Source organism: Ictalurus furcatus, chromosome 4 (genome assembly GCF_023375685.1).
Source record: "Ictalurus furcatus strain D&B chromosome 4, Billie_1.0, whole genome shotgun sequence".
Lineage (NCBI taxonomy): Eukaryota > Metazoa > Chordata > Actinopteri > Siluriformes > Ictaluridae > Ictalurus > Ictalurus furcatus.
Genome location: NC_071258.1, coordinates 35187527 through 35205166, shown reverse-complemented (window position 1 = coordinate 35205166; position 17640 = coordinate 35187527). Strand labels below are relative to the sequence as shown.

Here is a 17640-nt window from a genome sequence, read left to right as displayed (position 1 = left end):
AGTGACGTTGAATCATGTTGGATGTATGAAAGCAAACTGTGTTAATGTAAACTCATTTCATTTACATGTGTGGCAGAGTAAGTGATTTGGTGAGCGTGCATTGTGGCGAGTTCACGCCGGAGATCGCGTTCAGTGATCGCAACGTTTAGCCGGTGGCTGAATGATATGTATGTGTATGCACGGGAGGAGATTAGGCACCATCCCAGTGAGGAACGGGGAGATCCTGATAAGATTATTGCAATTTTACGTGAGTTGTATGGTTGCTCTCAATCATATGTAGCACTCCATGAAGACTTTTTCTCCAGGAGGCAGCAGGATGGGGAATCTCTGTTAGAGTTTTCCCTGGCCTTGATGATTCTCCTGGAGAGGGTTAAACAGCAATCACCTAATGCTATCCCTAATGCGGAAATTGTGTTGCATGATCAATTTGTCGAGTATGTAGCCGATAGCGCTCTCCGCCGGGAGCTGAAGCAACTAGTTCGCCGCCAGCCCGCTTCTACTTATTGACAGTATGTGGTGAGGGGGTTAGGTGTGAACGGGAGGGAATGCCAGGGGGTGCGAGGGGCCGGAGTCAGTTAGTGGCAGTGGCTTATGGCATCCAGTATGGTGTGCAAGGGTATTCTCAGACGGAGTTAAGGGAGCTGCGGGAGATGTTAAAGTCACAGCAGCAACAGCTAAATCAACTCACTCAAAGTGTTGCATGTATGCAGTTTCCTCTGCGTGTTCGATCATCCCGTACTGAGGTATTACTCTGTCAGCGTTGACAAAAACCTGGTCATAAGTGTCAGAATAAAATATCATTTTTATGTTCATACTCTCGTCTCACTCTCGTGTTCCTTGCCCCGATTGTAGAACTTGTGTGTGCCTTTATTTGGGAGTATTTCCCTGGTTTCCCCCACGGTGGCGTAGTTGGATTTACTAAATTTGGGATAAACGTTTTCCCTCCACTTGAGAATGCCACAATGGAATCTGTGCACACATTTAGATTAAGTAAATTTTTCTAATTGTTTTAAATTGAAAGTACTTTTGTTCAATTTTGATCTTATTTATATTAGGGGGAATTACAGATTAGTGTTTTATTGGTAGGATTAGAGCATCACCTTTATCTGGTGCTACAGATTTGTGTTTTATCAATGTAATGATGAACACAGACCTAATATTCAGCTATACACTTAGCAACTTCGTCATTTAAAAATAAAAGAGTTAAAAAAAACACCAGCAGGAGTAGATTCCAGACAAAGGATTATGTTTATTATGACCACATTTTACATACATGCATAAGAAATAATTTATAAATACACAACAGATTCAGAATGTGTCTGAATGAGAACTAGACACAGTCAGACTTCCTCTTCTCTTACTTTCTTATCATAAAGTTTATTTCAGTTCATAAGAATAGGAGAGTTAGTGTTAAAGGAAGGACCATTAACGACAACATAAATGATGTTTTATGTACTTCTGTCAGTACGATAACCAACATGCTGCTGACCGTCTCTGTCCTCCTGAACGCTTCAGTAACTCCTCGAGTTGTGTGACTGAATTTCCCAGTTCATTATCTCTCAGATCCAGATCTTTCAGATGTGAGGAGTTTAACTTCAGAGCTGCAGTCAGAGCAGCACAGCCTCTATCTGTTATTCTGCACTTTATTAACCTGCAGAGAGAAAAGTTTTTAGTGTCTTTACCTCACAGGATTAAATAATGATGATGTAGGCATGTATGTAACAGTGAGATGCAGAAATATAATAGTAAAGTACTTGTCTACATTGTTATTGTGTATTATAAAGATCTGTGTACGGTCTGTGAAAGACAACTCTAAAGTGTAATCCTGCATCATTATAAAGCTTCATTCAGTGTGTTTCATCACTGAGTTACTCACCCCAGTGTCTCCAGTTTACACTCGTGTTTCTTCAGTAGATCACAGAGCTTCTCCACTCCTGAGTCTCCTAGTTCACACAGACTCAGATCCAGATTCAGATATGAAAATTAAAATTAAATAAAACGTGAACAATATTCTGAATAATAATAATAACAATACTACGAACTAGCTAGATTAGTGGATCACCCTGCAAGCGAATGTGGTGAGACCAGATTTCCGGTTTGGTCATGTGACATTCGACATATACCCTCTACAAACCACTTACACGTGAAAGTCATTCGCACAATTACCACAGGGTGGCGCAAAGGGACGGTTTTCAAAACGTGTGCAAGCGTGACATAGATGTCAAATAACGGAATAAATTAATAGTAACAAAAATGCAACATTATTATATTATTTGTGTTATTATAGTGACTGATTCATGTTATTGTTATTTTCAACATTTATTACAACAATATATTCGAACCGGAACGAAAGAAATACAGTTTTTTTGCTCCGTTTTTGCTTGTACTCCGTTCCTCCCCAACCATGCTTATTAATGTTATTTAAAAGGTTAATTTCACTCAATCCTTTTTATTTTATTTCCTCGTGTTTTTCAAAATGTAGTCACTTTAGTTCAAGCCAAAGAACACAACTTAGAATAAAGAGCTTAAAACCACATCCCACTGAAGACAATCCAAACACCCTATCAGACATCCCAACAATAAGTCACAGACCCCCCATATCAGGCGGTGTGAAAAGACGTGTGTGTGTGTGTGTGTGTGTGTGAGAGAGAGAGAGAGAGAGAGAGAGAGAGACTCACTGTAAATTGCCAGTATTTTTTATATGCGCTTTATTTATATTCTCTCCTCTCCATGTTTGTATTCGGACACTCAGTGTTATAAGTAATGTTTGTTAATCACAGTTCTGTTCCATGGAATGCTTTGGGAATTCTCTACATGTTTACGGTCACGCCAGTAAAGCTTACTGAACTGAACTGAGTTCAAAACCAGCAGCTGGAACTCCTCCTTTCCTTCTCTGGATATCAGTTCAAAGTGAAAGTCAGCAGGTCGTTTCGGGGAAACACATCGCAGTGAGTACATGAATATAAAGCTGTAATATGTGAGTGTTAGGATCATTCACTAAATGAAGAACTTTTCTGTCTAAACTTACACACTCTACTCTTTATTCACTAACGCGGTGTGACGCAGTAACTTATCCTGAGGGAAGTTAACGGACCTGTGTGTCCTGTTTGTTAGAGAATTAATCATATTAATATTCATTAGAACAATTCCTGACTTATTTCCACTGTATTTCCTTCTTTCTCTCGAACAAACACAATAAGCAGCAATAAAGACAAACACAACGCTGCTTCCCAAGGGGATTGCTATCATTCCAGATGGGGGGGGGGGGGGGGGGGGGGGGGGGGGTGATTCCTGACTAGACCACACACACACACACACACACACACACAAACAAACAAAAACACACACAGAGAGCGCCATTTTAGACTGAACTGCTGACATGTCGGAGGATCTCTAAACCATTCGTGTCAGATCGGAGAATGTGATATATTTGAATGTTTATTGGATTCTGTCCTGACTGATAAAAACATTTAGCTGAAAAGTTTGAGGGGCGTCCGCGAGCTCCTACACAACCAAATATTATTGAAATTCATATTATTATTATTATTATTATTATTATTATTATTATTATTATATGCTCCTACACAACCAAATATTATTGAAATTCATATTATTATTATTATTATTATTATTATTATTATTATTATTATATGCTCCTACACAACCAAATATTATTGAAATTCATATTATTATTATTATTATTATTATTATTATTATTATTATTATTATATGCTCCTACACAACCAAAACAACTTAACTTGTAAATAAAGTAACAAAACGAGCAAACAGCAATTCACAGTATTTATGAGTTTACAGGCTAAATGTTTTTATATTTACACTATAAAGCATTAAACCAAATAAAAACACATTTACTAAAAACATATTTTAAGAAAATATTATTATTATTATTATTATTATTATTATTATATGCACACACACATTATATATATATTGTAACGTGTTCAGAATGTTGATATTGTTTTAAGGGAAATAATGTGTTTATTGTAAAAGATTGCACTTTCTTCAGTTAATGTTGGGGAACTGTTATTAAATGTTTGGGTCAAGTGAGGAGGAGGTCCCACTCCGTGTGTGTGTGTGTGTGTGTGTGTGTGTGTGTGTGTGTGTGTGTGTGTGTGTGTGTGTGAGGGGCTCTGGGGAGGGGGAGAAGAGAGGAGTGCACGTTGTTTCTGGTGAGGTTCTCTGAAACAAGCCGGGTGTGCTGACAACAGCATTGCATCCTTGTCGAAGAACGCTACAAATGGTGTGAGAAGTAAAAACAATTGAAGACAGCTGTGAGGTACACTCGCTGATTTAAGCTTGAGCTTTAGCCACGCAGCTGCTGTCTGCTGCTGGAGAAGATGGATAACTCAGTTCGTGGTAAGATGGAGGAAGATGATGAATATGCCGGAGTGAGTGCAGCAAGTAATCTGGGTCATGCCGTGATCAGTTCATCAGAGCCCTTTCCCCAGCAGAGCTGTGCATTCATACACAGCTTGCATGATTTGTCTGAGGCCCTGGAGTTAGCACTGGAGAGAAAAATGTCAGTTGAGATGACCATGCGTGGTCGTCAAAGGACTCCACCACCAACGTCAGGGCAGTTGTAAGCAGTGAAATGGCAGCACAAAAACCAGAGTGGCTGGATGAGATTACAGAGATGATTCGGGGGTTGGCTGTGCCTCTGCCCAAGTGACAGAAAACACAAACCTGTCTTTGCTGGGGGTGTGGTCAGCTGGGTCACCTGGGTCACCTGGTTAGAGAATGCCCTGACCAGGCTAAAGTAGTGGCAATCAGAAAGGGGGTACAGTAGGCGGGACACTGCAGACCTCCAAACCAATATCCCGCGCGTCACCAGAACTCACTGCCAGGCCTGATGTTCTTGTGATAGTGGTTGTGGGCAGAACGGCATATCAGACTTTTGCCACATTCCCATCTGTAATGAGGGAATTTCATGCACAGCTCTAGTTAACACAGGGTCTACAGTTACAGTGGTTCACCAGATGTGGTGCCAGAAGGGACACAGTTGGAGGGCACAATGGTTCAGCTCTGGACAGTGGCTGGTGAGCTAGCTCCCATGAAAGGGAGAGGTTTGTTGATATTGACTGTGGGGGACAAGAACATTCAGCATCTTGTGTGGATATCTGAAGTGCAGGACAGTTGTATTCTGGGCTTGGACTTTCTGAGAGACCATGGCTGTCAGTTAGACCTAGCCAAGGCCACATTGAGTTGCAACAGTGGTCAGCTGGTAAGGATGAGGCCACCTGAAGTCTGTCACGCAGATGGACTGACAGCTGGGTCCTGGACATGCCGACTTAATATACGACTTAATATACATACCGAAAGACAGAGTAGAGTCACCCACTACGTCCCAACCAAAGCCACTGTCACCACACACATGGCCAAAAGACTGGGGAAAAGGGGCTGGGGTCTTCACCTGGGGGAGAGGGGAGGAACATGGCAGCTCTACAGGAGATAATGCAAAGGAGCTCCGGAGACCTGACATGTGGCAGCAGGGACAATTGTGGCAGCTGTTTATGGAATTTCAGGATTGCTTTGCATGTGATGACAGGGAGCTGGGGCAAACACACTTGGTGCAGCATGACATTGACACAGGGGATGCTGCACCCATATGTCAGCAGCCACAGTGTCTACCCCTGGGGCAACAGGAGGTGGTGGAGCAGGCTCTGTTAAAGATGCAGTGAGCTGGAGCCCTGGGCATCAAAGAGCCCCTGGGCATCCAAAGGGGACAGTGTTTCAGTTAGGGATGTCACAAGAACCGATACTTCGGTACCAAGTCGGTACCAACATTCTTAAAACGTGACGGTACTTGTTTTTCTGCAGTTCTGTTGGTACCAGTTGTTTGAAAGTACCGAAAGTACAGAGGTTGCGATTCATCCGAACCTGAAGGGGGCAGTAAATACGCGCAAGTGTTTTAGTCGGTCCACAATTGGTAAAGAAGAACAACTACGCACAAGGGGAAAAACTACAAAAGGTGGCTATGGCGACAAGTTCAGCTCCTCCCCGTCCCGTTGAGAGGAAAAAAGGCAAGGGTCGAATATGGAAATACTTCACATTCGAGGCGGATAAAAACAAACATATAATTGATGCTCTGAAGCCGGTGTGCAAACGATGCCATCGTACACTTCAAACAAAGGAGGAAACACCTCGAATTTGGTGAAGCACCTGAAAGACAGGCACCCCGATCTCTTCAAAGAATTCAAGGTAAGTGTGTTTCAAGTCATATTAACGTCAAACAAACTGTAAAACTTCTAATCCTTATCCTGAAAGACGGTCCTATATTATGTTTGTTTGAGGCAGCTGCATTGTAGCCGTGAAACCAGCTAATGTTATGCTCCATGTAATGTTAGCGATAGCCAGTTTTTTGTTCACGACGCTAACGCACTGCAGTGTTATAAACTACCTCCTAATGTTCCTCCATGCATCTCCATTCAGCCCGTGTCCTGTCAGCTAAATGTAGCCTAATGTCACTAGATTAAATAATTATTTTAATTTTAATGGTTTTAGTAAATATTTTCGGCCTGAGACCATGTCAGTGAATTTAAACTAATGCTTGCATTCAGCGTATAAGGTGTGTGTTTAGGAGTGCACCTTAGCACCTGTAGACTCCACTGTTTTAGTCATTAGCTGCGTTTACATGGACAACAATAATCCCCTCTTAATCCGATTAAGACCATACTCTAATTAAGAAACTACCATGTAAACAGCAATTTTTACTTACCTTAATCTAATTAAGGTCATAATCGAAGTAAGCAATAATCTAATTAAGACAGGTGGAGTACTCCTGTTTTAGTCGCATTATGGACGTACTACGTATGTATTACAGACATGTAAACACCTTAATCACATTATGAGCGTCATGTGGGAGTTTTCACTGCATTTTGCGACAGGACACGATCACACACGGCAGCGCAACTGTTTTACGGCTAACAAGAGAGTTCGGCTGCGTCCCAAATTGCACACTTTCCTACTATAGGCCTGTAGTGGGGAAAAATACATGTATCTCGGATACTATATAGACGTTAACTACGCGATTTGGGACACACCCATTGGCTTCAAGCAGTTGTCTGTTTGCACGCACAGCATGACAAATAATTAACTGCACTTAAAGCGTTCGTAAAAAATTAAATAAAAACACCCAAAACTGTATACGGTTTCATAACAAAGACGAACTGTATGTTGACACGTGAAATTCTGGAGGGAGTCGGACGGCGTGGCGCGGTGACGTAATGACGTGTGCTGTTAATCTAATTATGATCTATAACATGTAAAACGGGAACATGACTGGAGTATTCTAAAAGCGACTCATGTAAACAACTTAATCACATTATCTTACTCAGAGTAACGTCAATAATTAGATTAATGCTGTCCATGTAAACGTAGTCATTGTCAGACAGTGTTTGATAACTAAAATCTCTCTCTCTCTCTCTCTCTCTCTCTTTCCAGTATCAGCCAGAGGAGGATGTCCACTAGGAGAGTCAGGAGCAAAGTCAGCAAACATTAACCTTAAGAGAAGCTTATAAAAGACAACTAACTAATTAACAACTAACTTAAACTAATGCTTGCATTCAGCGTATAAGGTGTGTGTTTAGGAGCGCACCTTAGCACCTGTAGACTCCACTTAAGCGTCTCTCCTTAAGAGACGCTTAAAAAGACACAAGAAATATGACAAAAACTCAAACGAAGCAAGGAAACTGGATAGGGAAGTTGCTGAGTTCATATGCATGGATCAAGTTCCTGTCTACACTGTAGAAAAGCATAGATTCCAGCAAATGCTTCAGCAGTTCAACACCAGATACCAGCTACCAAGCAGAACTTACTTCATGTACACAGAGATCCCCAGAATATACACCGAAACCAGAGACCTCATTTCAGAACATCTCAAAGAAAAAACATTTTATGCCTTCATACTTATTATATATCTATTTTGTAATTGTTTTTTTTATTATGTGACTGTTGCCACTATTGTTTTTTATAATGCTCAAATGTTTAAATAAAGGAATTAATGTTTAAGTATTTATTTATTTATTTTTACACAACGTGGTATCGACTTTGGTATCGAGTATCGTGTATTTTTGCTGGTATCTGTACCGACTACTAGAGTTTTGGTATCGTGACATCCCTAGTTTCTGATCTGAGTGCAAGTGCATTGACGATGTCATGTTCTGCAGATGACAGCGGAGGTGCGTGCACTGCTGAGCACCTGAGACTTCAGGGCAGTTGACAATGCGGGCCTAAGAACAGTGAGGGCCAAACTGTCCCTGACCATCAAAGAGGCAAAGTGCGCATACGGCCAGAAAATCCATAGTCACTTCATGGTTAGCGGTGACTCGTGGTGCATGTGACAGGGCATTCAGGCCATCAGCAACTACTGGACATCACCCACCTGTGACTGTGATGTCTCCCTTCCAGATGCACTGTACAACTTCTACATTCAGTTTGAGGCGCAGAATGAGGTGGCAGCGAGGAAGACCTCCCCTCCTCCCAACGACCAGGTGCTGTGTCGAACCATGGCTGATGTGAGGAAAACTCTACGTAGAGTCAACCCACAGAAGGCTGCTGGACCAGACAACAGTCCGGGCAGACTGCTCAGAGCATGTGCAGACCAGCTGACAGATGTTCTCACTGACATATTCAACATCTCCCCGAGCAGCACCGTCGTTCCAACGTGCTTCAAGGCTACCACCATTGTCCCTGTGCCGAAAAAGTCTTCAGTGTCCTGCCTCAATGACTACCGTCCCGTTGCACTCACATCCATCATCATGAAGTGCTTTCAGAGGCTTGTCATGAGGCACATCAAGACCCTGCTGCCCCCCTCAGTGGACCCACTGCAGTTTCCGTATTGCCCCATCTGCTCCATGGATGATGCCATCGCCAACATCCTACAGCTGGCCCTCACTCACCTGGACAAAAAGAACACCTACGTTCAAATGCTGTTCATAGACTTCAGTTCAGCCTTCAACACAATTATTCCTCAGCACCTGATTGGAAACCTGAACCTACTGGGCCTGAACACCTCCATCTGCAACTTGATCCTGGACTTCCTGACCGGTAGACCTCAGTCTGTGCGGATTACAGGATGCACCTGCGCTCAATTTTGAGTGTCATGGCAAAGGCTGTGAATATTATGTGTGGTCATTTATTTAATGAGGAAAAGGATCCAATATTACATATCTGTGAGTGGCAAAGTATGAGAACCTTTGTTTTCAGTATGTGGTGTGACCCCCTTGTGCAGTAATAACTGCAGATAAGCGTTTGGGGTAACTGTCGATCAGTCCTGCATATCGGCTTGGAGGAATTTTATCCCGTTCCTCAGTACAGAACAGCTTCAACTCTGGGCTGTTGGTGAGTTTCCTCACATGAACTGCTCGCTTCAGGTTCTTCCACAACATTTCTATTGGATTGAGGTCAGGACTTTGACTTGGCCATTCCAAAACATTAACTTTAACCATTCTTTGGTAGAACAACTTGCGTGCTTAGGGTTGTTGTCTTACTGCATGACCCACATGGACAGATGTCCTGACATTTTCCTTTAGGCTGGTATCATTCAGAATTCATTGTTCCATCAATGATGGCAAGCCGTCCTGGCCCAAATGCAGAAAAACAGGCCCAAACCATGATACTACCACCACCATGTTTCACAGATGGGATAAGGTTAGAATGCATATGCTGGAATGCAGTATTTTCCTTTCTCCAAACATAATGATTATTATTTAAACCAAAAAGAGTAACAGTGATGTTGAATTTCCTCCATTTGTACATAATCTGTCTGACTGTGGATTGGTGGAGTCAAAACTCAATATAGATGGTTTTGTGACCATTTCCATAATGATCAACAACAACAACTCTTTTTCTGAGGTCCTCAGAAATTTCCTTTGTTCATGCCATGAAACACTTCCACAAACACGTGTGGTGAAGATCAGACTCTGATAGATCCCTGTTCTTTAAATAAAACAGGACGCTCACTCACTCACACCTGATCATCATCCCATTGATTGAAAACACCTGACTCTAATTTCACCTTCAAATGAACTGCTAATCCTAGAGGTTCACATACTTTTGCCACTCACAGATATGTAATATTGGATCATTTTCCTCAATAAATAAGTAAATGACTAAGTATAATAATTTTGCCTCATTTGTTTAATTGGGGTTTCCTTATCTACTTTAGGACTTGTGTGAAAATCTGATGATGTTTTAGGTCATATTTATGCAGAAATATAGAAAATGCTTCACAAGGGTTCACAAACTTTCAAGCACCACTGTTTACACACAGTGGCTAGTAACAGGTGAATTCCTGCATGCAAAAAGTGAGCGTGTTTTTGTGCATTGTGAAGGACACATTTAATTATTTATTCAACCTATTAGTTAAAACACTGAGACATTCAGAATAAAACGTCTTCTCATCCTAAAATGAGTATACCTACATATTTACTAAAAGACTTCAGAACAGACTTTCCCTCTCAGAACAGATCTACCATTTTCTAAATTCATTTTGTCGACTACATAACCTGCAGATTTAATTTTTCATTTACAGGAAATAAGTTGTCCTGCAGGATAAATTACATTCTTGGGAGCTTTTATTTTGGCAGGATGTGTGCAGGAATTCCCCCTTGTGCAGCGAGTGTACTGGAAATTCCGGCATGTTTCTATTGTACTGTAGGCTCCATGCTAAACCCTATAGGAACATCCTGTAGAAAAAATTTAATCCTGCAGGATTCCTGTAGGGTTTCTTTTCGTAAGGGCATAAATACTGTGAATTGTTGTTGGTTTTGTTACTTATTTATTTAAAATGATCATTTTGCATAAAAGTTAAGTTGCTGTGGTTGTGTAGGAGATCACAGATGCTCGTTTTCCATTTTCAGCGGTGTTTCAAGGAAGGTTTCAAGGAAGAGTGGCTGGTTTACGTGAATTTATTGTGATTTTTTTTTTTTTTAAAAAGGGGGAGGTGTGATGAGTGAAGTGGTTTCAAATTCGCAGAAGGTGATAGAGCAACATGTGTAAATTATTATTATTGATAACTGACACAATTAGCTACAACTTTAACTTTTTCCCCTCAGAGTAGCCTACAGTTGGATCAGGGTTGGACATAATACACTGGTATCAATACAGTTAATACAAACACACGACTCTGATGACTTACTTCAGTCCTGTATTGTAAGTGTTTTCTTCAACACAGAGCTGAAATACTTTATCAGAGTCCTGTTACATTAATACATAAATATGTTACATTATCAGGCCAATAATGCAGCATATAGGAAATCTTCCATATAAACCATTTTCACTAATTTAGTAAAATGTTTCACGTGTTCATTTAAACATTCATGGTATTGGTATAAGTGTATTTTTTTAACATAGGAATGAAATAGGATTATTAATAGGTTTATTAATTTGATTAGTGCGATGTACAATACTTTAATTTTGAAATGTCATACATTTTCTGTCAAAACTGTCAATAAGGAAGATCATTGTTTGTGTGATTTACTTCAAACAACATAGAGGTTTTGTGATGTTCTTTATAGAGTGTATATTTTTACTCATTTTCTTAAAGTGAATATCACATGCCGAGTTTTAGTTATCAGTTACTGATTCCCACCAGCTTTTGATTAAAATAAAAAAAAAATTCCAGGTTGCTGTTTGGTGGTTAGGTTTTCTTTCTCTGTTTATAGAAGTTTAATTCACTTAAACTGCCATGTAATTTAAGCTCATATTCCACTAAAGCATAGGCTGTTGGAGAGAGAAAGTAAATGTCAGTATTTAAATGATACTTTACAGACGTTTAAAGGAATTTACAGCCAAATAAAAATAACTTTTATATACCAGAAAGAGAATTTCATATTCTTCTGTTCTTTTCTCATCAGGATCAAGCTAGGTTCATGCTATAAAAACATTTGACTTTTTGATATAATGTCGGAGGAGTGTGAGAAACTCAGAATCTCTGAAATGAGTCTACAGGAGGAGCAGCACAAGACACAAAGGTAAGCATTAATAATGCAAACATATGATAAAATATTTCTGTATCCAGAATCTTTGCTGCATTTAAATGTTATAAAGGAGATAATTGTTCTGCATGGAGAAATGCCAAGTATCTTCAACTTTGTTACACATTACAGAACTTAATATTTTGACTTTATTTACATTTTGATGTGTTTTAGAAAAACATATTGAGAGACATTTAAAAAATAATTCTTATTGTGAGACACTTACTAAATGGTCAAATATCAAAGGTAATAGTGAGCTAGCAACATACAGTGGTAATGATCAAATGTGAGGGTTTTACATGTTATGTTCACATGCATGCTAGCAGGAAATATAATATAATATAACTATCTAGGAAAGGTGAGTTAAAAACACAAGCAGACAGATGGTACACTGTAAAAACTGGTCAGAAATTCTGTGTGACAAAAACAGCAAGAGCCCAGATGTGTAAAGTTAAGTTATAAAGGAAAAGACTAATCACTGAAAAAGGGAAGAGGTGAAACAGAGACCTCTGGTGGCAGTAATACAAATAATAGGGTGTGATGTGTCCTGTTCTTTATTTTTAATCTATGTCTATTTATCTTTTATCTCAAAGCATCGTGGAAAAGATGTTACTGTGTTTCAGAAGGGGAAAATTATTGGTCCGTATCAAGCAACAACAACAACAACAAAAAAAAACAACTAGGGAGATTGTTGAAATTCCTGGAATTGAGTTCAGAACTGTCTAACACATTATTAAAACCTGGAAGGAGAGTGGTGAATTGTAAACTTTGAGGAAGAAATGTGGTCGGAATAGTGAATGTTTGATATCTTGAATGATTGTGGTCTGAGATCTTTAAAACGGTTGGTCACATCATAAACTCATCATGTTTAATTCTGAAAGTAAGAGCATTTCCACATGCACTAACCCAACTTTCAGGATTTGGACTAAACAGCTGTGTGGCCTGTGAGGCTAATCATATATTTAAAAAGAGTTATATTATCTAGTAAGCATAAAGATTGGACTGTGGAGCAATGCAAAAGGTCATGTGGTCTGATGAGTCCAGATTTGAGTCCAGATGTTTTATAGCAAATAATCTGAATGAAATGTGACAATCTTTTTCACACAGAGTGTAAGTGCAGACAGCGTGTCTAGATATTTCTCCTTTTTCCAGTGCCTTTTGGGATAGTTTCAGGTCTTGTCTGTGGTTTTTGCGACACAGGTGGGATGTAGTAAATATGTGTGCTTTGTTTTGTTTCCCTGTGTTGGTGTAATGCTAGTATCATATAAACAATTTTCTGTGCAGCTACAGGTTATAAAATCATGACATCTTTGTAGATTATGATTTTGAATGAAGTGCACAATGTATATAAAGAGTGCATTCGTGATTTCAGTGGATTTCTTTGGAGTTAATGCTTCACTCACAAAGTCCTTTGCATCAAATCACTGAGGAAGTTTTGTTTGTATGGATTTTTAAAGGTGTTATCAGAGGGGAATCTAAAAGCCTCATCACTCTGTTTTATAAATAAATTGCTAAAACACATTTCTCTCTACTATTTAGTGAAACTGTGGAAAGGTCAAACTCTCCTGAACCCAGCTGTGTGTCCTTGAAGAGTGACCGGTCAATGACAGAGCCTCTCAAATTTAAAGATGGAACAGCCTCAACAGAAAGGTATTCCTCTCTCTTCCTCATATCTAACTTAGGATTTGAGAAGTTTAAACAGAGTGTGAGAGAGAAGTACTTTACAGAAGCAACTCCTGAATTATATCCTACAGAATGTTATCTTCAGTTTGCTTTCTCAGGACCACTGTACACTGGACTATATAAAGTACAAACACAAGACATTGTGTTTTATTTATCAGTTTTTTATTAAAATCTATGTAAATTATTGTATAAAACAAAGTGAACAATTTTTTGCCGGATTTTTCAAAGGTTTTGGAAACGCTGATTTGCGATACCTCATGCTGAATCTAAACAGACTCAGGAGTGACTTAGCAAAACCGCTAAATTAGAGATCACAGGTTTAAATGGAGCTTATTTTTAGCTGTGTAGGATTTATCACTTTGTTGTTTTGGTATCCTAGAACATAAACTTCCATCTACTGAAGCAGATGAATTAAATCATCATCTACAATGTTACAGTTTTTCTGAACATGATTAAACTAAGAATATCTGCAATACATTTTTGTCATTGGTTGATGTATTCTGGTTTATTTGTGTCTAGTGTACAGAGAGACTCATACGGAAAGCTCTAAAACACAGATTTTAAGTTCCTGGAGACAGGGCCGTAACCACCATAGACACTGAGGGGGACACGTCCCCCCAATAATCAGATATGGCCAAATTGTCCTCCCCAACATTTGATATTTTTGATGCTGCTCTACACCCCTAATAATTCTCTTGTTAGGTGATTTACAGAACTGCACTCAGGAAGTCAGTGGGCAAAAGTTATATATAACAGAGTTATTGCTTTAGCAGCTGATTAATAATTATACAATCTGAGGGAGTCAGGAAGCATCCTGAGATCTGCATCACAGTGTTTTGTAGATAGAATCACTAAAGCAATTTTTCCTCTACTCTTTAGTGGAACTGTGGAAAGGTCAAATTCTCCCGTATCCAGCTGTGTGTCCTTTAAGAGTGACCACTCACTGCCAACTCCTCCCGAATTTAAAGGTGGAACATCCTCTGTGGAAAGGTATTCCTTTATCCTGCTCATTAAAATCACAGCCTCTCATTTGTTCCTGTTCATATTTATTCATGTTCTTCCTATTCATAACATGAGATATGAGATGGTGTTAAATGAAGGAAGTTTTAGAAGTAGTCGAGCATGTACTTTTAATGCATTATAATGCACTCCAGCACATAATTATCTACCTTGAAAGGCACCAGGAGTTTAACAGGCCACGTGGCCACTAAATACCTCGATCACGTCATGATGTTCCGTCACTGGGACGTTGATGACACACTACTGTACCCCATTAGGCACTCTGGAGACTTTAAATAAAGGAGCAATGGACCAGTTATATCACTCTGGCATCTGATTTGGAACATGGATTTGATGAATTTCTCTCTAATGATATCGTTACACAACATAACTGACTGTGAAACTGTTACTACATTTTAGTAAATTTACTTTGGACAGCACCTCTCCCAAAAATATGTCTGTTTGCTAGTTGCACCACATCCAGGAGAGCCCCATGTGTTCTCCTCTCTAAAGCCGCTCATAATGGCGGTGTCTTGGCCTAAAGGAGCCAGCGGTTCTAATAAGCACTTAGTCATTAAAGCCCAGCACACTGTCAGGGTATTAAGCCTTTCTAACAGTAAGTGTACATTAGCATAGTTAGGACAGTGGTGTCTCAGTGCTCAAGACTCTAGACTACTGATCAGAAGGTTGAAAATATAAATCCCATACTGCCAAGATACCAAGCCCCTGAGAGTCCTTCAAGCAAGGTGTTTATTCTGCTCTGCTCCAGATGTGCAGTGTAATGACTGACTGCGCTCTGGACATGGCTCCTTTCAAATGAGGATATGTAAAGAAGTATGAAATTCTGTAGCTGTATTTACATAATGTCATCCTAAGATATAAATCACTTTATTTATAGATAAAATATCTAAAACAACTTTTTCTTCGTTCTAGTGAAACTAAGGAAAGGCGTCTCTCACCTGTATCCAGCTGTGTGTCCTATAAGAGTGACCGCTCAATGTCGCATCCTCTCAACTTTAAAGATGGAACATCCTCTGTGGAAAGGTATTCCTCTCTTCTTCTCACTTATTCTAGTCTTGTGTCATGTAGGTTTAATATACTGTATGTGCTATGCCTACACGTGAGTGCAAAAGTTAGCACCCCTGTGGTTTCTGGGTAGAAAAGGACAAGTTTTCAATAAGGGAATCTGCCAATAGCCCTTGGTAAACTCCAGGATAGAATAAAAACGAGCTGTACCCAGGCGTTCCAGAAGCTCGTCAGTACAAGGCGTGACTGAACACTCAGGCTTGGGCTGTTCCAGCCACTGTAGGACAGATTTATTTAATGCTAATAGCTAGCATTTTCACAACTCATTCTGAACCACTTTTCTTTTGTGTTCTTGTAAGCAGTACGGCTGGACACACACAAAGGGGGTGTGGTTAGAGGTCAGAGGAGTCTCAGTGTTGTGTTCCATTAGATCAGTGCAACACCCAAACCTAACCTAGTGTCCAAATTGCTCCATACGAGGATTAGAGATGGTGTCCAAATGGGTTCTGAGTGAGATCCACTGTTTTTGCACTGAGCCACAGCTCATCTCTCTCTGACACCATCATTGCCAGAGCAACAGGAACCACCACTGTCTGAGGAAATTGTGGTGGTGAATCTACCATATTTATCCCCTCTCATAGCCGACTTCCCCAACCCAACATGTGACCTTGAAGGACTCTTGCTGCTTGTCAGTAATCATAAGTAATTAGGAGCTAGAGGTGAGAAGGTAAACAAGTGCTTTATCTCCTGGTGCAAATTGTCCCAACTGGAAACACACATTATAGTGCCATTGCTGGCTTTCCTGTGCCCGAAGCCAGTTCTCCCATGATAAGAGCCGAGTGTGTGTGTGGAGTTTCAGGGGTTCAGATATCACAGCTGTGTGGATCAGAGCTGTAGGATGTGTGCTGAGGTTTTTTTTTTTAAAAAAAAGAATAATTTACAATGTTTGTTTATCCACAGAAACCAAAAACAGAAACCAAAAATCGACTGCAGAAATCAGATGGAGTCCATATTCAAGGTGTGTGTGTGTGTGTGTGTGTGTGTGTAATTAATATACACTTCTTTAGAAATTAAAAAGTAGATTAAAGTAATTTATAGTGAAGTTTATAGTAAACAGTTTACAGTTACAGCAGCATTATGTGTAATCAGACAAAAGTGCATTTCAGTCTGTTTTAAAGTTACAGCTTTACCTCTGACGTACAAAGTGCTGACACTGGAGACTCCTTCCATAAATGTTAAATAAACATCTCCTTACAGAAATCTTTACTATATTAACAATTACTCATATTTTAAAATCTATTTATGTGGAGCGTTCTCCGTACAAGTCCCTGTAAATCAGCTGTTACTATAGAAACATATTAGAATGAGAAAATGAATCCAGTTAACACCTTCTGACCAATCAGAATCCAGAATTCACCAGCAATGTGGTGTAAAATCATATAACAGATTATGTAGCATTTTATTGATTTATTTAGTAATTTGATGTTATTGTGTTGTTTAAATCAGGAGCTGGAGAACAAAGTCATCACTCTGTTGAAGAATGAGCTGAACAGGTTCAAGAAGCTACTGAGTGCTGATTTCCCAGCATGCTCTGACGAGGAGGAGGAGGAGGAGGATCTGCACTGTTTCAGAGAGGGTGTGCTGAAGATCACACTGCACATCCTGAAGAACATGAAGCAGAAAGATCTCGCTCACACACTGCAGATCAGTAAGAGCTTTAGATTATTACAATATTCTATCACTTTAAATTACACACTGGGCCACTGGTCTATATTTTCATACTGATTTTTATCCTAATGAATACAGTTTTTTAATCAAATAAATGACCCAGAGATAATCCTAATGTTTTGGTTCTTTTACATCATATTTATGTATTTATTAGGAATGAATTCCAGTTTGTGACTAATATTGATCTTCACACTGTGGATAGTATCCA

General features: G+C 39.7%; 1 protein-coding gene across 2 annotated transcripts in view; it reads left to right on the top strand.

Moving 5' to 3' along the window:
• The window catches only part of LOC128607104 (protein NLRC5), a 252983-nt gene that overhangs the window by 43388 nt on the left and 191955 nt on the right, over positions 1-17640 (top strand). For both annotated transcript variants that reach the window (XM_053623757.1, XM_053623750.1), the window contains exons 7-8: positions 14559-14669; positions 15612-15722. In XM_053623757.1, coding sequence (XP_053479732.1) covers positions 14559-14669; positions 15612-15722 — 222 coding nt within the window. The remainder of the gene's footprint in view (positions 1-14558; positions 14670-15611; positions 15723-17640) is intronic.